This window comes from Athene noctua, chromosome Z (assembly GCF_965140245.1).
Source record: "Athene noctua chromosome Z, bAthNoc1.hap1.1, whole genome shotgun sequence".
Taxonomy (NCBI): Eukaryota; Metazoa; Chordata; class Aves; order Strigiformes; family Strigidae; genus Athene; species Athene noctua.
The window spans coordinates 29,380,433-29,403,711 of NC_134077.1; the positions used below are offsets into that span (position 1 = coordinate 29,380,433).

At 38.4% G+C, this 23,279-nt stretch overlaps 1 protein-coding gene across 1 annotated transcript in view; it reads right to left on the reverse strand.

The window, feature by feature from the left end:
* DTWD2 (DTW motif tRNA-uridine aminocarboxypropyltransferase 2) overlaps positions 1-23,279 on the reverse strand; it is a 110,470-nt gene that overhangs the window by 51,306 nt on the left and 35,885 nt on the right. The window contains exons 2-3 of the mRNA XM_074931588.1: positions 14,729-14,819; positions 8,614-8,708 (exon numbers count right to left, since the gene is read on the reverse strand). Coding sequence (XP_074787689.1) covers positions 8,614-8,708; positions 14,729-14,819 — 186 coding nt within the window. The remainder of the gene's footprint in view (positions 1-8,613; positions 8,709-14,728; positions 14,820-23,279) is intronic.

Here is a 23,279-nt window from a genome sequence, read left to right on the forward strand (position 1 = left end):
CTGGAAGGCTGCTATAAGGTCTCCCTGGAGCCTTCTCTTCTCCAGGCTGAAAACCCCAACTCTCTCAACCTGTTCTCAAAGGGGAGGTGTTCCAGTCCCTGATCATCTTTGTGACCTCCTTGGACCTGCTCCAATAGGTCCATGTCCTTCTTATGTTGGGGGCCCCAGAGCTGGACACAGTACTCCACCAGGTGGGGTGGAGCTGGACAGAGTACTCCTCCAGGTGGGGTGGAGCTGGACACAGTACTCCTCCAGGTGGGGTCTCACGAGGGTGGAGTAGAGGAGGAGAATCACGTCTCTCAACCTGCTGGTCACACTTCTCTTGATGCAGTCCATGACATGGTTGGCTTTCTGGGCTGCAAGTGCACATTGTTGGATCATAGTCAGTTTTTCCATCCACTGCTACTCCCAAGTCCTTCTCTGCAGTGCTGCTCTCAACCCACTCATCACCCAGCAATGATGGGCAATGACCACACTGCTCAGGATTGCCATGATGCATGTGCAGGATCTTGTACTTGGCCTTGTTGAATTTCATGAGGTTTGCACGGGCCCACCCTCTCAGGCCTGTCACGGACCCTCTGGATGGCATCCCTTCCCTCTAGCGTGTTGACCAAACCACAAAGCTTGATATTGTTGACAAACTTGCTGAGGTTGTTCGCAACTTGCTGACTGTCACCAATCATGACACAAATTCAACCAACAATCAAAAAGAAACATGCATCTTTGAGTAGCAGGAGGTAAAAGCACACATTTCAAGAGTGAGTGGGATGACAGGGCATAAGACAAAGAAAAGCTCTGAAAATTACATACTTATTTTGAGTTTGACAACAAGAGGTAGCATCCTGACCTGTCAAATAATCAGGACAAAGCAATTCAATAAGCTTCGAAAACAGTTGATCAGCAGGATTTTGGATGGACCTTCAAGGGAAAAGACTATTATACTTATCAAGGCTAAAGAAAACCAAGCTATAATATTTAAAACAGATGAAAGTCAAGACAAGAATTGTAAGCTCAAGCTTAATAATCACCAGAACATATCAGAGAACTAGGACCTCTCCTTATATTCCAAAAGAGCATAGATTTGCAGGTTTTCACCATCTGGGCGAGATATGACCACACGTCTGTACAGAATCAGTAAAAATCAAATGCAGATAAAAGCAGCAGGCCTCTATGAAACCAATACACAAAGCTGACTCAGAGAAGAACAGCATTCGGAAGGCAAAACGATGAAATAGGGACAGAAAGTAATCAGTATGAGAATATCAAAATATAGAAGATATCCCAAGATTAAAACAAAGTTTTGAAAGATGAGACTAGTGTGCTGGGTTTGAGTGAGTGGCAGAGTTTTTGATAGCAGGGGAGGGGACTACAGCAGCGGCCGCTATGAGAAGCTTCTCAAAGCTCCCCCAGCTCCAAGTTGGACCCGTCTCTGGCCAAGGCTGAGCCAACTAGCAACAGCGGCTGCACCTCTGTAATAATGTATTTAAGAAGGGGAACCTGAAAAGAGGAGTTGGAGTTGTGCGGGGGAGTTGCAACGAGGACACTTCTGCAAACACTAAGTGCAGTGAAAGAAAGGAGAAGGAAGGGACTGTGCTGTAACATGCAGAGACCCCCTTTGTGGTGGTGCAATTCTTACTCCTCCCCGCCCCTCCTTCTTGGGCTGCTTGGTGTTAGGTGTGATTCCACCCATCTCCCCCAAGCTATACATCAATCTGTGGAGACAAGGACTGCTAATGTTAAGGCACCCCATCAACCAGCCTAGCTCCTGCCCCTCTCGATTGCTCAGAAAGGTTATAACAACCCATCATCTACTAATGGCCTGGCACACCTGTGCCTGGGGAGTGGTCATATGGGAACAATAACAGAATTGCACATTCATCAAGTTCTTGTGCAACTGCTGGAAGGCACCAGAATACTTGTTGTTTGAGCTGGGCATTGTTTGAGCTTGGACCCTATAAATTGCGACCACAAGGGAGACCCTTTGAGCTCTCCTGGATCACAGCAGGCCTATGACCAGCATCTCCCCTGAGTTGGGATGCCTCTCAGGTATCAAAACCCTTAAAGTGTCATCTGCTGACAGAGCTGACAGAAGGCCAGGGCAAAATCAAACTGCTCAAGTCTCAATTATCGCTCGTTGAATGCCAAGGCATTGTATTTACTCTGAACTCAAGAAGAGGGAAATTTTACTTCGAGCTAGCTTCAATTTCACTCTTTCTCTGCTTGCTGGTGTGTGGGTACATACTTCATTCTACTGGATCTGAATAGTTCTGTTTCTTGTGTATTTTATACGTTTAGTGTTTGTGTATGCGCATGTACATATGTATAAATTAAGGTACCGTAAAGTAAGTTAGTGTGAAACTTGTCGTTTTAGAATCTGTAAATGTCGCCTTTTTTAATAACATCTTCTAAATTATTTTGTAAATGATCAATTGCTGTTATTTATTAATAAATCGAAAATTCCTGTTAAATCATTACCGTGTTAATACTTTCATCCGCAACACCCTTGCAGCCTGCAGTGAGACAGCAGGCCACCCATGGAGGTTCATGGTGAAGCAGGTGCTCACCTGCAGCCCATGGAGGACCCCACACCACAGCAGGTGACTGCGCCTGAAGAAGGCTGGAACCGTATGGGAAGAAGCTCCCGCTGTTGTAGTCCAGTGCTGGGAAGAATGCAACATGTGAGGGTGACCCATGCTGGAGCAGCTCAGGAAATGCTACAGCCTGTGGGAAGGACTCACATTGGAGAAAATTCATGGAGGACTGTCTCCTGTGAGAGGGACCCCATGCTGGAGCAGGAGAAGAATGTGAGGAGTCCTCCCTCTGAGGAGGAAGAAGCTGCAGGACTGACTGCACACCTTCCATTCCCTGCCCCCTGCGCCACTGTGGGGAAGGAGGTAGAGAAACTGGAAGAAAAGCTGAGTCCAGGAAGAAGGGAGGGATGGAAGCATGGTGTTTTTAAGATGTGATAATGCTTCTCACTGTCCTACTCTGTCTGTTAAGTGTTGTTGTTGTTGTTGTTGACACTGTCTGAATTAAATTGACGTTCTTTTTCTTCTTCTAAGGAGTCTGTCCTTTGCTCATGATCATAATGAGTAAGTCACTCCTCCCTGTCTTTATCTCAATTCCCAAGACTTTTTCTTTATTTTCACTTTCCCATTTCTGAGGGGGAAGGGCTCACTGAGTGGCTGCATGGTTCTCAGTTTCCTTCTGGGCTCAAACCACAACACTAGGCCAAGAGACATGAGAAGATAAAGCGTCACTAGATGAAATACTTTACCTAGAAGAAGGGATGAGAAAAGTATTTTCTTTTGCCACCGCAGAACAAAAACTACACTAATATATTCTGTCAATATTATCCTAGAGTATTCATCAGTATTGAGGAAAGACAGCAGAAGAGTTGGAGGAAGATCTACATGTTTCAAAAAATACAGTCTTGATGGTGGTGTAGGTTGCAAAATACACTGGGTTAAGTTGAATGAAAAATTAGAGTTGCTTAGCTGCAAAGATAGCAGAACTAAGAAAAAGGTGAGCACAGAAAGTTTGTTCTTTCATGGACGGGAAGGTCCATTGTACCAATGAAAAACAGGCAGCAGCTTTGGGGCTGACAATCGTAGCAATGAACACTAATAAACTGATAATCATCTGATGACCAAGTAAGAACAGAAAGGAAGATGCTGCTGGAAATTACTCAGAGGGAGGTGGAAGTATTTAGAAACTTAAGAGAACATTATGTTTCAAGAATTATATATGCCTTTGATAAGCAGAAGCACTGAACCAGAGATACTGATTTAATAAAAAAAGGTTTGATCAAGAACTATGAAATACAAGTTATCTTGATTAATGCTGAATAACTTGAGATACCGTCAACTAAGGAAGACCTAGAAATCTTAAGTGAAACAGAAGGGCTTGGATAGGTGGTAGCTAATGAAAACAGTAAGAGATTTGTAAAATTATTGGATGAAACAATGCTGCAAGAGGGGAAAAATAGGAAATTTCTATCTGGACTTGTGCTGCTAGAAAACTTAATCAAAGAATGGAAAAAACCAAAAGACATCTGTAATTTCTAACATGAATATACCAAAGAGGACAAGGGGAAAAGGAAAGGAAATTATGCCTAAGTTATGCACATTTGAATGCTGACAGGCAGAAAAGTAGCAGTATGAATGGCTCAAGTTGTCAACACAAAAAAAACCTATTTTATAAAAGAACAAAACATGAAGCAAACAGCAACTACAGTCATGAGAAAAGCACTGTTTCTAAGTGAGAGAGGAACAAAATAAAATGGATACAATGGTAAAAAAATGCATACGAACATTTTTCTACCATTCCTAATGAAGGCGATTAAGTTACACACATTACAGCTATTACAGTTAAAAACCCATTTGTTTCACAAATACAGGATTAAAATATTCTGAGATATCAATGTAAACTTTTGCATTTTCCTTTCTAGAAAAAGAACTAGAAGGTTAAAAACCTAAGGTACAGGCCATTAGAAGAGTCTCTAGTAAAATTTATTGGTAAAACATACTCTGTCAAGGTTATAATAATTCTCCTGGGTTTTGTAGCATCAACACCACCAAAACAACAGCCTTGTAACAGAAATTAATAGAAATAAGTTAAACTACCACCAATTTAGAAATTAACTAGAGTCCTACCACACTGTTTAGGTAGGTCTGGCTAATCCTTACTATCAATTTTTCAGTGTCTGTTATGTGATAGGTGGTCACTTCATTAAGTCAGAAGTGAAAACTCCAGTTACCATGGAATCAGCCTGACCTCAGGCAAGTAAGAAAGCTTACATTGCATGAAAGTTTTGAAAATTTCAGTACAAATAATCTGAGCTCTCTGCTTGCTTATGCTGTCCTTCTAGCCAACGTCTAAAAGGTACATATATTTAACAGGCTCAGCATCTATACTAATAAGGTATGTCAGACACACAAAGTAGTATTTTACACTTTTACATAAAATTCAATCTCCAGTCTGGCAGTGATGCTAACTACACCCTCCCACACCCCTGCCTGCCATACTACGATACTGGGTTCATTCTAAATCTATAAAAAGAATTGAACAGAAAATATGAACAATTCACAAATGGGATATTTTTACAATACCACAGTTCAGTAAGTACTTGTGCCAAACTGTTCACTTTAAACTTAATAATTTTAGCGCATCAGAGATTAACCCTAATATCTGATAATAATGTAATCAATACAAAAAAGGTCAGAAGTTAATGTCTTTGAGTACTTGGGGAAAAAAAACATAGATAACCAACAGAACTGATCTTTCAATTCAGAAATACCATCTGATGAGTCAAGTCACCATGCAAACATTAAATACTTTCAGAAGAATTAAAATGCCAAATTGTAGGAAGAATGGACAAGACTAGGAAAAATCACAAATTAGCAATGGTGAAACCAATTGGATTAATCACTTCTCATCTTTACCATTACTGTGTCAGTTATATGCTGAAGATAACTTCAAAAAAAGCTTTGATTAGCTGTTTACTTCTGGCAAGACTTTTGAAAGTCAGTTCTTCGGCTTTTCTGCAAACCAAGTCAATAAAGAATAAGCTAAATGTAATCTACATAATTTGTGTATCAGTTCTCAACCACAAGAAAAGGTGATGCAAGAAGGTGGAACTGTGTAGAGGAAATGCTAAAAAAAAAGAAAAAAAAAGTGTGCTTTATGTTTACCCTTTCACCCAAACACACACAAAAAAACCCCTTATTTTCAGTCTTACTGTCATAAACATCAGAAGACTAAATGTTAAGCTTTCAAATCAGCCTAGTTACTCTGTAGTACCCAATTCTATCTGGAGTTCCTGAAGAAATGCCTCTGTGTTCCTCACTGGTTTTGGACGCTGATTACAAAGCACAGGGAAAACATAATTTTGTAGCCCTAGGACAAATGAGGAAAAATAACCTGCATACACTTGGTTAACAAACTTGCCTTCCCCTTCAAGAGAGGATCACTGAAGACTGAAAGAGCTACCCACCTCAGATGGTATGTGCACCTGAAAGCAGACATCTTCTGACAGCTACAGATGAACAACTGTCAGTTTGCTGCTTGATAGAGATGTTATGAAAGAGAGTTTAAAAAAAAAAATCAGCTGCTGTGTATGACTTAATTTTCACTCAAATCCATAATGACAATTATTTATGCTCCCAAAGGCTACCTTGAAGTGTTCTAAGTTTTCAGAGCTGTTGCCAAGCTCCATGCTGTTGCTGGATCCTGTGATAAAACACATATGACCGCTACCATTCTACTCTTGATAATTTACAAATGTATAGGCAAACATCAAGGACATCACTTTCCCAAATCTGCGTGGTAGGGTTTCTGTATGTATGCAGAAGAAGAACGTGTGCACCACATTATACATCCATCTGCAGGTACTGTTTACATGCAAGATCAACACAAGCACAGATTTAGAGTTACACTGTTTCTATTCCTTTCCAACCCATGTACTTTTGGTGGAAGCTGCAAAGGACATCAATAATATCACACAACTTTATAAAAAAAGAAAAAAAAAAAAAGAAAAAGAAAAAAACAAAGGTATTGCCTTAATGTGCTTCAAAACAATGATACTTATAAAATGTATCAGCAAGCACTCTTTCGTATTTTTTTTTCTTCCAAGTAAAAAAGACAGAAGTCATACCCTGACACAGGGTAAGGTTAAATTGCTTGTACAGCAGCTACCAAATTGTTTACAGGCAGTGTGGCTTTTAAGAAAACCAGAAAAAAACAAGCACTGCTTAGTTTAATATGCCCTAAAACATAAGCTGATCTACTGCAGTTCATGAGGCTTTATAAGTCCCATTAGTAGAGATTTTCACCCGAAGAGGAGGACAGGCACCAGTACAGCCATTCACGGCAGCCAAACACTGCAATGTTTCCACGCCTGTCACCACATGCCTGTTCACAGAACATACCACAACAGAGAAAGAACTTAAGTCATTCATTCTAGGTGTTTAATGTGAGTTCTCTGAACACTTCTACCAAGTTTATGGCCTCAAAGGATGCTAGAAGTCCAAGATAACATTGATATGATCCTCTAACCAGCTATTCAAGTAGTGAGTGTTACTTACAAATAATGATTATGGATTATAAATTTGGCAGAATATATATATATATAGCTAAGAAAAAAAAATGTAGCAATAACACATTGCAAAGCTAGAAAATAACTTTTCTCCCCTTCTCATCCTTCCTCTCCCCAGAAAGGTGGGAATGAAGACCATGGTGGAGCACTACCAATTTCTGCAGTCTCACTTACATCCACAGTACAAAAGAGGCATAATGCAGATACTGAGTGGAGCCATGATTACTACCTAACTACTTTTAGCCGTGCATCCAGGTAAGTCAGAGCACTAAAATTCATATTAACCTAAGGAAAACTTTCATTTCCTTCACCACCTCCAGTATGTTTTATGGCAAAAAAAAACTTCATAGGAACAAGATCATTATGAACACATTTGAACTATTTTGAGGCTGAGATGTTCCACAACTGGTTTTGATATAAATAGGATCTGTTAGGTTAGAGAAATGTGTCTAAATTCAAATTTGAGGAAGCTTTAACACTGACATCATCACTTCTAAAGAAAATTCTAAGGAGATATACTAGAAGCAGAGTGTATTGATAGTGTTACACCCTGTGCATATCAGTATGAAAAAATGCTTCATTTTTCAGGTTTAATAGGAAGACAGTACAATTTCTCTATAACCTAGAACTTCTTAGATAATTACTACAGTTAATATAATAGAAGATTAACAGAAGAGAAATTTCTATCTCTAACATTCTCTAGTTTTTCAGTATTTGTAATGTGCTTTAGTTACTATACAGGCAGCACAAAGTTAGGGGAGCACCATTCTGAATCCCCTTCCAACACTGTTGTTCACTGAACTCTACAAAAACTTTTCTCCAAAGACTGAACTCAATTTTAGAATTAATTTCCTTCATCAGTATTCATGATTTTTATTTGCTTTGACTGAAAATGTATGAAGTAAAATTTCATTTGCATTTGTATCAAGAACTGGTTACTGCGAGAGATTATCTAGTGAAGGTTAATGACATCACGCGGGAGACCAATATTGTCCAAGAACTCAAAATAATAAAAAAAAAAAAGAAAAAAAGTTGAAAGCTATACTTTCTTATGATTAATTTTAAGAGAAAGAGGAAAGGATCTGGAAAAAAAAAACATTCTCTGAGATTTTTTCACCACTGGACTCCCTTCTCAAGTACAATCTCTCACACTTCAGTAAAAATGACTACTTACATTTCAGTAACACCAAATCATTTGGCAGAGAAAGCAAACATGAAAAGAACCATAGAGAACAGCAAGACAAACCTAGTACCAAGTAAGAACAGAACTGCAAAAAGCTAAGAGTTGCAAAGTAACCACCCAAACTTTCCAAGAGCACAGAACTGAGACAGTATAAGTTAGAGGAAGACATCAAGTGTTTCTGACTGTTATACATAATTTATCTTTGCTGGAAACCAGAAGCTTATATCAACAGTGAATGTGCACACTTGAAATAAAAATTGAGAACACTGTTGGCTATTAATAAGACAGTGAACAAAAATCCATCATTTACAGAGGACCAGAAAATGCCACTCACCTGTCTTCACTAAAACGTCGACCAACCAAAATTTTACACTTGTCTGAAGGAAGACAAGCTGCTAGTAAAGGTACTGTCCTTAACACTCGACTCTCCTGTAAAAAATAAAAATTACTTTTGAATAAAATCAAAGAGGGCTTCTATGAATTGTTAATGTTTCCATTTATTTTCAGGTTGCATTGACTAAAGACACTGAAAAAATCTTAACAGATAACAGAAAAAAAAATCTACAATTACCCAATTTTGATGCATTCAAATCATACTGTTCTGACTGACAGTGTTAACGTATGATCATCAGCATAAATCTGAACTAGGCTATCAGAATCAAAACAACAGAACTTTACAGAACAATAAACAGTGGGCAAAAACGAGCATTATCATTAGTGTAACAGGTTGATGAGCTAAAGTCTCTGTATTGGAAAATGAGGGGAAGGCTTGATTTCTACAAACAGGTGCTAAAAATAAAAGCACTTGGTGCATCAGAATAGACAGCGTGAAATACAAACATCTCCATGCTGCTCTCACTTCACAGTAACCAGGACAACAGCACCAACACTGCCATGAGTACTCCTTCTTGTACCATTTAGGCTGTGTTGACCAAGCATCTGCCTACATCTTTGTGCCACATATAAGAAAGGTGGCTGCCACGCCTTGGTGGGGAGCACAGGCTTTTCAGATCTCAAAGAGCATTAAAGAGAACTGTGTTGGAGCATGGCTTCAGAAAATGGAGGAAGAGGGAAGTACTGCTCACTGAAGCAAACTATCTACTTCTCAGAGCAATTTGTTTCTTTTTTTAACACAGTTGGGAACACACTAGTTTTTGTCTAGACAAGAAGCATTGCAAACTGAGCTTAAATATTTAACTCGTCAATTTTTGTTTTCCCATCAGCAAAGAGGGAGCATAGGTTTATCTTGCATTGAATGAAGACAGCAAGCCAACACCAAAAACTGAGTGAAAGTTTCAGTTTTTTCATTTATCACAAGAGGAACAACGGAAGGTTATATAGCAGGAGGCAAGACACTAGAGGTCAAGTGAGGATTACGAAAGCCCTAAACCGGTAAGAAACCAGTTCTTGTAATGCTCTCAAAATGAATGTCACATGATTCAGACAATGAAAATCTGAAAAGCAGTCCTTAAACCACAGGATTAATTAATGAAAACCCAGAGGGGTTTTGGTCCATCTTTTGATTTATGAGCCATGTATCAACAATTCAGTATTTGCAAACATGTAAAGCCTTGATTACCTCTCTCAGTTCTCTCTGGGTGGCTGTTACCTTCCACAATTATCAATGTGCAGCTGTCTGTGGCTCTCACATTGTCTTGCTACCAAACTGCTGTTAAATTAGTTCAGTAAAGACTTCTATCACTGTTGCCTATAACCTTTATTGATTTTACTTTTTCTGATCCATATCTACTGATCATCTATAAACAAAACATCATAGAGTTGAAGGAATAAGTTGTCCTGCCACATCCACCACCACTTTGCATGGTAGCAGCAGCATAGCAGCATTTATCCCTTCTAGGAATAAATGAAGTTCAAAGTACCTGGGGAGTGAAGTGCTAGCGAGGGGAAGGAGAAATATCCTTCAAACTACCATTGATTTCTTCTATCTCAGCAAAGTGGAATAAGCCGTCAGTGGCGGTACAGTAATAATTGTCTTTGTTTCATCATAATTAAATAATATACCAATTCACTAATCAGAAGACTCCCTTCTTCATAAGAATATGAGAACTGGTATTAAAGGAACTGGAAGAAAATAAATTATTTGTCTCTGATAAGCAAAATCAAAAAAGCTATCATCAGTCAAGGGAAAGTCATTCAACTGTTCTCTTCAATGTCATATCATTACTTCAGAATTCCCGCTCATATCAAATGAATACATTCACTTACCAACAGGGAAAATGAAATTTTCCAATCTAAAAAACAATCCATGTTTACAGGAAGATGAAATATAAAATACAAAGCTGAAAGGAATTTTTGAGAACAGAAGCTTAAGAACAGCTAAGACTAACATTAAAAAGGTTGCATTTGTTTATAATTTTCTTCATGAAAAACTATTTGTATTTAACAAGACTATATATAACCTATTTGTTGTTATATCTGCTATTTTTGATTTACTGGTTTGAAAGTGAGCAGTTACTCTCTCCTTTGTTCTTCTCAGTGTTCTAATAGTGACTTGCAACTCTTTGTTTATTCATTATTTGACCACTGAATTACATAAATAGAAACAGGAACAGAAGACTCATGTGGTGTTGACCTTGGTTGGCCTCCAGATGCCCACCAAGCCGCTCTATCATTCACCTCCTCAGCAGGACAGGGGAAAGAAAATAAGATCAAAATGAAGTCATGGGTCAAGGTAAAAGCAGTTTAATAAAGAAAAGCAAAAGTGCAGAAGCAAAGGAAAACAAAAAGATTTTATTCTATACTTCCCAACAGCAGGTGAAACCCAGCCACTTCCTGGGAAGTAGGGCCTCAGCACATGTAGCAGTTGCTCCAGAAGACAAGCACCTTAATAACAAATGCTCTGCACTGCCCCCCCAGCTTTTATTGTGTCATATGGTATGGAATAACCCTTTGGTCAGACTGAGTTAGCTGTTCTATATCACTTCCCAATCTCTTGCCTACTCCCAGACTACTGGCCTTTGGAGGGGCGGGTTGGAGGGACAACCCTGACGCTGGGTGAGCACCAGCAGTAGCCCAAACACTGGTGTGTGATTAACATTGTTCTAGCCACAAAGCACAGCACTACAGGGGCTGCTATGAGAAAGTTACCTCCATTACAGCCAGATCCAGTACCACTTACTTACGCATTTGTATTTTTTCTTTTCTGGGAATTAGTGGTGCTTTTGGTTAGCATAGCATCAATGTACATTGAACAGAACAGTTCTAACTAACAAAAACATTTATTAAAGCCAGCAGATATATATTTCCTTCATTTTTGTTCACAAATTTTTAGGACAGTTAGCAAAAATTCTCCCCTTATATTTGATTCTTACTGTTCAATAAAGAATAGAGAAGAAGCATTATAATATGCAAGTCAAAGCTAGTCACTGGAATTAGATCAATATATAAATTCATTAAATACATGCAACCTAAGTTTGCTTTGCAGATGCTTAACATTGAGAATTCTTACACTCATAGAAAGAAAGAAGGCAGGGAAGAGAACAACCTAAACAGACCCTCTGTTGTGCTTTAAAGGTTCTGTCCTGAGTTACACCTATCACTCAGGTTTTGAAAAGTACGTAATGGCCTACACTCTGATGGAGATCACTCCAAGGATGATAAAAGGCTAAGGTAAGAAAATACATACGCAGGTTTGTACATCTAGCTACGGCACTGACCTCACATAAGCTTCATAACATAACATACATGAGAAAGGAAAAATGACAAAATTATTGTATCTACTTTTATATACATATATATATATATGTATATGCAGAAGAAGAAGAAAAAAATTAGGCTAGGCAAATAACTCCTTCACCTTTCCACCAGTCCTGATGCTGAGCTTGAGATACTGGGTTTCTATGTAATTAGTTTTAAATTACTCCCATTATGAACAATGTACATTAATGCTATTCAGAAAACAAGTATTTACCCCTTGAGATGGAATACTGAATTCTCTCTGAATTCCTTCACAAATAAAAAATAATTAATTCATGGACTAATTATGCAAAATGGAAACTGAATGGTATGATTCCTCTGGGATCCACTGCTCTGCAGTAAGTCTAACTGTCTTTCTCTCTACAATCTGTCTTTCACAGTACCTGATACCTGACCAGGTCTATGTGGCAGCATGGCCTCTGGATAAGTAAGAATCTGGAGACACAGTCACATTAATCAGAGCACAGGAAATGTTGCTCCTGACTTCCTACATTACTACCTTGCCAGAATACAAATCTCAATAGCATCATTTTACTATAGCTGGCTTACTTCACTTCACAGCAGACTTCCAAAGCCAATAAATAATGAAGCACGTGGAAGGTAAGAGTCAGCACCGATGTACAGTAGGGCAAAGACATTCGCTATCTGGTTAGTTTCATGAGACACTTTTGAAACAGACACTTATAATGAAATGGCAGACTGAAGGATTAGATACAGTCCTGAAGATTTATCTACCGTCAAGACCAATTGAGTATAAGCAGCTACAGCAAAGGAAACCTACCTTTTGTCAGGTATGCCTCTGAAGTTCTGGAATCAAAAGCATCACCTGTGATCATCTAAGACAAATAATACTTTCAAAGATGATTGTAAGATATTCTTAACTTCACACCATCTGTTTGGATTTATCTCTGATAAGCCAAGTGCCCTCTTATAGTCAAAGTTGCGTTTTTCCTCTCGATGGATTGTCTTCAAATACAGTGGTCTTCCAACACTAATTTGTTGTGTTATGATTATGTAACGTGTTATGATGTGATGGTTTGACTCTGGCTAAATGACAGGTATCCACCAAGTCGCTCTATCACTTCCCGCCCCCCCCCTTCCCTTTGTTTTCTCAACAGGGTAAAGAGGGGAAAGAAGATAAACTAACCCTTGTGGGTGAAACAAAAGCAGTTTTAATATAAGCAAAGTGAAGCAAAAGTCCGCGCGCGGAAGCAAAAGCAAACAGATTTATTCTCTACTTCCCATGGACAGGCGCTGTGGGGCCTTCTCAGGAATCAGGACTCCAACACGCGTAGTGGTTCCTCGGAGGACCAAGGGTGACCCCACCCCCTTCCTCCTTTCTCCCAGCTTTATACTGAGCAGACATCACATGGTCTAGAATATCCCTTTGGTCGGTTCGGGTCAGCTGTCCTGGCTGTGTCCCCTCCCAAGATCTTGCCCACCCCATCTCACTGGGGGAAATATCAGAAAGAGCCTTGGTGCTGTGTAAGCACTGCTCAGCAGCAGCCACAACACCAGGGTGCTATCAACACCCTGCCAGCTCCCAGCATAAAACACAGCACTGTGAGGGCTGCTACAGGGGAAAACCAATTCCAGCTCAGCCAGACCCAGTACATATGATTATGTAACATGTTATGATTATGTAACATATACAAATGGAAAAGTTTCATCCCATTGTAACAGCCAGCTGTTGTGATTGTTGATCAATAAAAAGTGTAGCCTTTCAAAAGCACACAGGAACAGTGTATGGAATCTAAAAAGAATCTGCAAACTTCTAATATCTTTCAGCACAAGTAAGAAATTCAGCACAATTCCAATGCCAGTTCAAAGTTCTCTGGTACATTTTTAAACCTCATTTTTCCAGCAAGTATATACTTAAGTACTTTTGAAATAAATAACATTAAATATCCTTATTATAAGTAGCCATTTAAAAATAACAGCTTTCCCATTTAGGGACCAAATATATCATGGATTCTGGTTTGTTTCTCTGTGAGAGAACACTTTTTTTCTAACTTATGCTTTTACATTCTGCTTAAGTTCTTCAAGTAGAGTCTCTGTGTGCTGACTGAGCTACTGTACAATGCTAAGTAAACAGCTGAACCAGAAGAGTACAGGCTTCTAAACTCCAGAATCTAATTTGCAGACCCACAATCTATCCAGATCTGTGTAAGTGCAGTCCAACTTCTAAAACTCTTATGGTCTACCACCATACTCCATTGTTAACAGACAAGAAAACACCAACGTAAATTCTCCTATTAGGTAAACCAAAACATACTGTTCCGAAGCTATACTTTTTTCAGTGGCTAAACAGCTAAGGTCATCCCTAAGATGAATTACTTAATTCATATTTTTAACAGAACACTAACATTAATAAAAGACCACTGCTATAATCAGAACATACTCCTCCCTGAATCAAGTCTGAACAACTCCGTGAGACACCATGTCAAGATTAATTCTTCCAATTTGTACCAAGGCAAGTAGACTTCAGATTCTAGCAGGACTATGCAGATAAGAAAAGATGTCTTGCATTCATGGAAGGTGCAGAAATAAGGTGTGATTTCTCAGAAGAACTAAATAAAAGATACAGTAACTCAGATGAACTGGCATTTCAATCAAGTTTAAAAGGAAAAAAATCATTACATTATGTTAATATCATACCTGTTTCCTCTTGCCTACCATTTGCTGCATTAAGATTCTAGCTAAACTTCAACAACTACTGTAGCCTTACTCACCTCTGCTGGATGCTGAATGATATACAAGCAGCTGGAGACCTTTAGTGGTTGTATTGGCAGGAACGGACATAAACACACCTTCTGAGGACGGCTACATGACAGAACAGAGTGAGGGAACATTACTTTTGTAAGTAATCAGCAATTTATGAAAGATAGGATAAATACATTGCAAAAATACATTCCGCATTCTAAGAGGCACACTAAGAACTTCCCCATATGACACAGTTAAACCCGATGTAATTTTCTGTTTGAAACTCCTTCTGTTTCTAAAAATAAAGAAGCAAGGTTTTCATTGAAACAGAGTTTTCAGAACAGTGATTAGACCCCTCCTGTGGTCTGGTTAGGGTTAATGCACTCTAAAAATCCTTTTATAATCTCCAAGAGAAGAAGCGTACTAGTATCCATACCCCAATTACTAATTCCATACCCCAATCAGAGAAGTCTATTGCTGTTTTTCATCTAGCATTTCAACAATTTGATTAAAATATTATAATAGAATATATAATTTATAACTGATAATAAAAATATTAGATTAAATAAACCAGAAAATTTTAGATGTGTACACACATAAAAAACCATATTTATGAATGGGTTCATTTTTTGTAATTCCATCTATGCTGAAATACGTAGGAGGCATGTAGTATGAAAAATATCCTTATAAGGAACTTCTAATGTAAGTCTGAAAAAACAAAATAAACATTATTTAAAATTTTTTTATGTACTGCATGTAGCTGTTAAAATGACTAGCAGAACTGTATCAAATTAAATGAAAGAATTAAGCTTGAAGGTATAGAGTAACTGAATTTGTTACACCAAGAACACATATACACACACTTAATGAGCATGCACAGAAGTCACTATAGCTACTTGCATGCGTTATTCAATAACTCAGAAAAATTAAGGATTTCCTTAACAGTGAAACTGTTACTAGTATTCACCACTTAAAATGCAAACAAAGCTTTCTGAGCTTAAGAAACATAAAGTCAGGATTTTCAACTGAATGTGAGGGACTTGGAGCAGAACTTCATCTGCATCCTCCTTGTAATCTTTACTTGTAACAGTTTATATCTTGGTCACACATGAGAGACAGTAAAGAATCACTGCAATAAATGCAATTTAAAGAAGTGAATTCTGAAGACAGGTCAAGTTTGTGGTGAGCCTGACACACTGCACTTGCTTGTCCACAAGAGCATGCACCCAGCCAAGTGTACTAAGTAATGTAACGGTAACCCAAGCCAGTACAGCTGTTCCCTAGTCAAATATTACTACTTACGAGTAAGTCGTGGCATTATAAAAAGGCAGTAACAATGGATAAACCCCTCTTTAACAGTTGACAGGTTGTGTTAATTTAATTTCCATACTTCTAGCCCCAAATACTGAGACACAGAGACTATTCACTTCTCCATAGGGTGTGCAGTTAAATGTCACAGCAACAGTTTAATCCAAAGTAGTGGGGGGAGTGTTGATGCAAGGGAAGGAATTGGTACTAATCAAAATAAGTACTGGGGAAAGTATTTTTAAATATTTAGACTAAAAGGCCCAGGGCCAAGAAATCAGCCTAATGACAAAATGGAAAGCATTCTCATATGCTTTTCTGGTATACTGTTCTAGGGGCCTGCTGTCTGTCTTTCCTTTGCACTTCTAGCACTGGCATTTTCCTGTTGCAGACATGTGGCATGTTTCCAATCCTGTTTCCAATCTTGCACACATTTGGCATGTTCTGTTGCATTAATGGACAGGCTTTGAGCCTAAATTAAGTACTCATTAATTTCACTATTCAGTGAGCTATTCCAGGGACCTTCACCATGAATGAACTGAAACCAATCTCGCTTCCAGGTCTGGTGGGTATAATTTCAGTTCTCCAGCACTGTACCACTGCCTTTTTCCCAAAATTTTCTCATGTCTAACCAAATGAAAAATAAATTTTTGAAAACAGTTTTGCTAAGAACCTGGAAGCAGCAAATACCCCTGGAGGCTGACTGTTGCCTCTGCCCTAATATTTAAGTAGAAGTTCATCCTCTTTTTGATTATCAGATTTAGTGGAAACTCAATTTTGTAATAAGCATGATTCCTCTTTCTCTCTGTTATTAAATGGCTGTTTTCATTAACAAGAGAATTTCTTAAAGTTCTCCCCATTATGGTATTTTCTACTGAGAAGAGATTAAGGCATGAAAATGTACCACATAAAGCTGTTCCAAAACAGTTAGCTGATGACCTCAATCCAAAAAGCTGCATTGTTCACTAGCTTTTACAGACAGATGGAAACAGTTTCCGGTGATTTCTGACCTCAGCGTATTTGACTATAACAAAGTTGGCTAGATATAACTTACTTATTTTTAAGTCTCCCTTTTGCATATGCCTTTTGTATTTTCCACATTGGCTTGGAATTTTCATGTGTAGTTTTTTAAGCTTCGTTAACCTCACCAAAAAAAAAAAAAAAAAAAAGGAAACTACCCAGAAAGCATGCATTTTCAAATAGTTACAGAATAAACACTACCTACAGTTTGATTTGCAGGGAGCAGAGCACAAATCATGACAAAATACCTTCTAGTATAATTTAATTACTTTTGTATGTATATACATTTCTTAACTTTAAACACCCAATTAGGTACTTAATTATGTTGAATACGTACTTTTACAACACCATCCTGGGGGCACAAGACTTAATTCTGTACTTAACACTTTGATACCTAAGTTACTGTGTCAAGAAAAAAACCAAAAAACAAAACCAAAACAAACAAACAAACAAAAAAAAACCACAAAAAAACAACCCACACAAAACCACGTTATTCCGACATGATACTGACATTACCAGTCTATATCAGATAGGAGGCACTGCAGAACAAGAGAAGTTCTGTTCCACCAACACAAAAGCCACCTTTGCTCTGAGAAAGGCCACCTAGGTCTAAGAAAAGGCTTTTTGTCTTTTTCTTTTGTTTAAGGATGGTGCTACAGTCTTGCCCTACATATGCTGTTGATGTTACAGAAGAGTAGAAGCAGCACCAGGGAACTTATTTAATGATGAACATCAATTTGCTCACATTTCTGTAAATGAAAGTAGCAATCTGCTCCAGGCAGGAACAGTAGTATTCAGAATACTAAGGAAAAAGTTTGTGGGTGGGGATTAGGATTTGACGATGATAATTTTTACAGTCCTATTCACCTGTATGCAGTTTCACTACAGCTCAAAGCTATCCAGTGGGTTCTTACCTGTTTTTCAATACAGCATTTCTAGTTTAAAAACTCATGAAAAATTAACTTGGCACATTTGGTGGGACAGAAAAAAAATCATTCTGTGTCTTGCAGAAATGCTCCATATGCAAAGATGGAGCCATGCATATATATGCAGACTTCTCATAGCTTTCTTTCCTTTGTCCACAACTATATCAATGATGTTCAGGTTCAGAATAATGTTTTGTCTATTTTCCCCAGCAGAACTGAATCTTTACAGTGGACTGTGCTATACCATGGTGTCAGGTTTAGTGTGATTACTAGTTTCTGGGCAGAGATACTCTAGAAATGACTATGCAACAGCCTGGAAAATAATGAGCTAATCCTCAAACTTTTTAAAAATCTTTATGATTTTCCTGCAGATAGCAATGTCCTCACTTGCTTCAGGACTTTTACCTTGTTACATGTCCAAAGGGCTTCTGAAAACAGGCACCACTCTGGGAACGCAAATGAGTGTACTCTCATACCACATTCAGACTAAAGGCAGGCAAATCAAGGATTCAAACCCAGGGTAAGCAAAGAGTAACAATGTTACAGTTTTATGCTCAGCATTTGTAGATGTTTCTAGGGAGAGATATAGCGGTTAAGTGTGACAAACAAATGTTCTGGAAACAATATTAAAATAAAGAGGAAGCTGATGTTTTTAAACTGCTAATACATGTGGCAACATTTTCATGTTCCAACACATACTGCCAAGGTCAGGCCCCAGACTCTATTTCCAAAGAAACAAGCCTGTCCAAACACAAAGGGCAGCTTCAAGTAAATTAGATTTCTCAAAACACCAAGGGTTCAAGGTCAAAACCCACCTGAGAAGTTTGGAGAAAAGCCACAGTTACCATATGTTTGTTTTATAGTAATGTTTTAATACATGTTTTATACTAACACAACTCCATTACACACATGCATTAAAACAACATTTGGGTTTTTTACAAAGCTGTGTTGGAAGTTTACGGGGACAAGCCCATACATTTTACAGAATTTGAGAACAAATGCTGTTTGTACTATTTTTAAATTAGAGGATAAACACAAATTTAAAATGGGGTTTAGATTACATTTTGCATCCTCTTCCTTAACCACTAGAGCTATAGAACACCCTTAAAAATATGAGTGGATTAAGTCAAACATAGATAAAACATAAAACAATGCACTTACGAAGAAACAGTCCTAACCCAACATACAGAAAAACCCCAGGGTCTGAGGTTAATATAGCATGGCATTCAGGAGCAAGAACTTGATTTTTCTGTAAAAAAGGAAGTTTAATGTCCAGCAGTTCTCAAAAATGCAGATCAGATGTTAAAAGTTAGTAGGAAAGGATGAAAGAATTAAACAGGGAACATTATTACTCCACTACATAAACCTCTGGTTTGCACTCCAAGTACAAAAGCAGGCTGGAGAAGCCAAGTCAAAAACAAACATGAGGAGAAATTCATGCCAAGGTCCACATACCTCCTTGCTAATCAATGCTGTGGATACAAGAATTTTACATGGGCTCAAGGGAAACTGGAAAAATTTGTGAAATAAAAATCCATCTGGAAGCACCACCACTGAAGGTACAAAGTCACAGCCAACTCAGAAAGTCCCCTGAGTTAAAAGCAGCTGGAGAGAGCAGTAGCAGCAAATGCTTACATTTTCTTCTTTAGATATACATATACACTCATTACTACACCTGTTCATGGCCGGTGAATGTATGCTGTGAAAATGGACCTTTAACATGCTCTGGTATGGCCATTCTTCTATTCTCAGACATTCTGCACAATTTAAAATTAATATATACAATGCCAATTGCAGTGGCTTGAGACTACCTAGCTGTAATTTTTTACTTTTTGGTTTTTAGCTATAAAACTTGTCTATATTTACTTCTGCATTTCTCTGGACAAAATCTTACAGGTCCTTTGGGGTAGCCTTCTGTAATTGCCAGGATCTACTGCCATCTTCAAAATAATTTTCTTAGTATATTTTGTTTCTGCTTTCCCACACCCTATGGCTACACAGCATGTGTGACCTGACGCAACTGCCACAGCTTTCACGAAAAATATGAAGCCACCACTATTAAATGAAAACCTATCTCTCTTGCACTGAACAGAACTGAAATAATGGATTACCTCATCCTCTACATGGCCAAGGCCCCTCTGACAAACCCAGGACCAGTGCAGCCATGAGGAGGGTTTGGTATTCCCTGTAGCTCTGCTCACATTAAGCACAGATTGTGCAAGAAGAGCCTGGTCACCAGCTGACCTGTACATTAAAGACAAGCCTCAAGCTCACTCAAGCTAAGCCTACACAGTAGACCTGAGATTTCTGAAACTTGCCCATCCTCTGATCCTAATAAATACAAGTCAGATTTAAAGTAGAAACTCCATAGCTGACATCCCAAATATATACATTCCACTTTTTTAACTGAAGCTCACACATGCTTTTAAACTACTGAGGAAGAGGGAAACTGAACTGTAATAGTGAAATAATAAATGAAAGAATTACTTGGGAGTTCTGCCTCTTCTTTTGTTTTAAGATTGAGCAGCATGAGCCAATTCAATCTTTACCACTCAATCAATTATTATGAGTTGCCCTTATTTTCTCAGTAACAGGTAGTTTGTAGGTAATATGGCTGAGTGATTTTAAGGCACCACAAGATGGCTGTGTAACATTATCATGTAAGTATTTCTCACCATTGCAGTGCTAGTAGTCCTTCAGTCTCATGCTCAGTTACCCTGGAGCACAGAAATAACAAAATATCATCTCTGCTATTCTTCAGATTTAATTATGAAATTCACAGTCATATTCTGTTGTTTTAACTCTCCTGCTTGCATTACTATACTTCTAAGATATCTACTGCTATCTTCACAACCATTCAAATTTAATTGTCCTACAGAAGACTGAGTCCCACAGACAAGACCAAGAAATAAAGACTTATCAGAAGTAAAATGTGATAGAGCCTCAGTTTTCTCATTATCTGCCTACCAGCTCTTTAATTTCTCTTTAAAGTAAGTTTTAGAAAGTCACCTTTTTGAGAAGTGCTACAGCTCTCATGAAATGCAGAGAAACTCAAGGAGCCATCAGCACTGTTTGGGTTTCTTCTAGGCTTACATTGAACATTCTTTATGCAAGCAAAATTTCCAAGATTTAGTTTCATGGTGTTTCCTGAGAAAAATCAGGCATAGAATATTACTCTGACTCCATCATGTTCCACCTTACATCCTTTCTTTCAGTCTCTTCCAAAAGACTTTGGAAATCACTGACCATGAAGTAAAAAAAATTAAAATTTGATCTTTCAGTAAGAGTCAACAGCCACATAAATTAAAAACACAGTATCAGAAACAGAGGTGGAGAGAGTATTGAGAACGATCAAGAACGCACTTCCTTTTCCACTTGGTAATCTGAATAGCACCGGGTTCCTGGCAAGAGACAAGGAAAAAAAGGGGTGGGAAAGGGGGGAGTGGAGGAAGAGAAGGAAGGGGGGGGAAGAGAAGGAAGGGGGGGAGAGAAGGAAGAGGGGGAGGAGAAGGAGGGGGGGGGAAGAGAAGGAGGGGGGAAGAGAAGGGGGGGGAAGAGAAGGAGGAGGTGAAGAGAAGGGGGGAAGGAAAGGGGGGGAAGGGAAGGGGGGGAAGGGAAGGGGAGGAAGGGAAGGGGGAGGAAGGGAAGGGGGAGGAAGGGAAGCGGTGTATCGCTAAGGTTTTGCTTCCCATGTGAATTTAAAAATAAAACAGTTGTACGGTTCTGCTGTGTTGTTTTGGTTAGGTTTTTTTAATAGTACAACCAGTGAATTTAATAGAACATGAATCAGTTTCCTAATTAAAATGACACTTTTAAATGGAAAAGCATATAGTACAATTCATAGTGAAAATTATTTGTGCCTTTTGAATTTCAAATGGATAACTTAAAAGGTAATTAATTATATATGTATTGTATATTAATTAACAGGACACAACTTTTAAAACTGATTATGATATCTACTGATTATAGTCAATATGTATTCCAGGACAAATACTCCTTCTCATCCCCAGCTCCTCAACCTCTTCATCATCTCTAGATGCACAAGACTAACTATTCTGCTAACCTCCTCTGTAAAAACATACACAGAAAAGGTATTCTATCTAAAGAAAAGATCACACACCACGGGAAAAAACTTATTTCCATGTTACCTGCCAACATGCATCAACTACTTTAGAAACAAAAATTAGGTGCCTTTAGGTGTAAACAAATTTCACCGGTATCCTGCACAAAAGCTTTTGTATAATTTTCAACACAATTCAGGCAATTTGACAGGAATAACTTAACTCAGCTGGTCAGAAATTTGGAATACCTGTTCCAATTCATACAAAAGCTCTACCACTATACCGTGAGAGAGCTACAAAGTCATTTGGTGTCTTTACATTTTGTGGAAGGTCATTTTCTGATGCATAGGGAATGTGAACTGTGCTTAAGGAGCTAGAGGCACTGAGTTTGAATGTCAGGACTCCATATAATGTCTACACATATCAGCTTCATCCTTTCATTGCTCCAGAGTGACAGGCAGAAACAGAGAAGCAACCTCCTAGAAACACACATTTCAGGCACTATCAGACTAGAGCAATTTGAACCTGTAGTGTATTGTTACACGTTTCAAAACTTTTCCATCTAGTTCCAGGAAAGCCACTGCAGCACAACATTTACAATTCATTAAAATATACCAGACTAAGTTCAGCATTTTGTACCACAAGAGATTCAAGGCAGTACCATCAATCTCCAAACCAACATGACCATGAAAGTAAACAATTAAGTACAGGTTATCATTGCATTTGACAAGTTAGTTTCAAGATGATTTTTCTGATACTTGTACAGTTGACACAACATAGTGAAACAAAGAGCTTCACTCAACAGTCAGAATTGAGTATAACTGTTAAGCAGGTATTCTTTATTCGCAGCGCTGGGCAGCACTGGGAATCGCTCCACCACAACTGCCACACTTATTAACAAACACTCTAATATACATGAAAACCATACATATTCATCAGATTTCTTAGAAGAGGCAATCTTATGCTAATGGTTCTCAGAATTCATTTACATAGTCTGACAATGAGTAATAGAGTGAGGGTCTTCTCCCTCTCCTTAGTGGTCTACATAGCCTTTCTCACACTGTCCATTAGTGAACTTGAGGTTTCTCGTGTCCATACATGGTTACAGAGTTACTTCATCCATCCTTCAGCTCCTGTTTGTTCCAAGGAGATTAGTTTAGATCAGCTTTCAGTCACTTATTTTGACACTGACATCTTCTTAGACACTTGGGTTTTTTAGGTTTCTGCTATTAGGGATGTACTCAGGGAGTTTTCCAGACTGTCCAAGG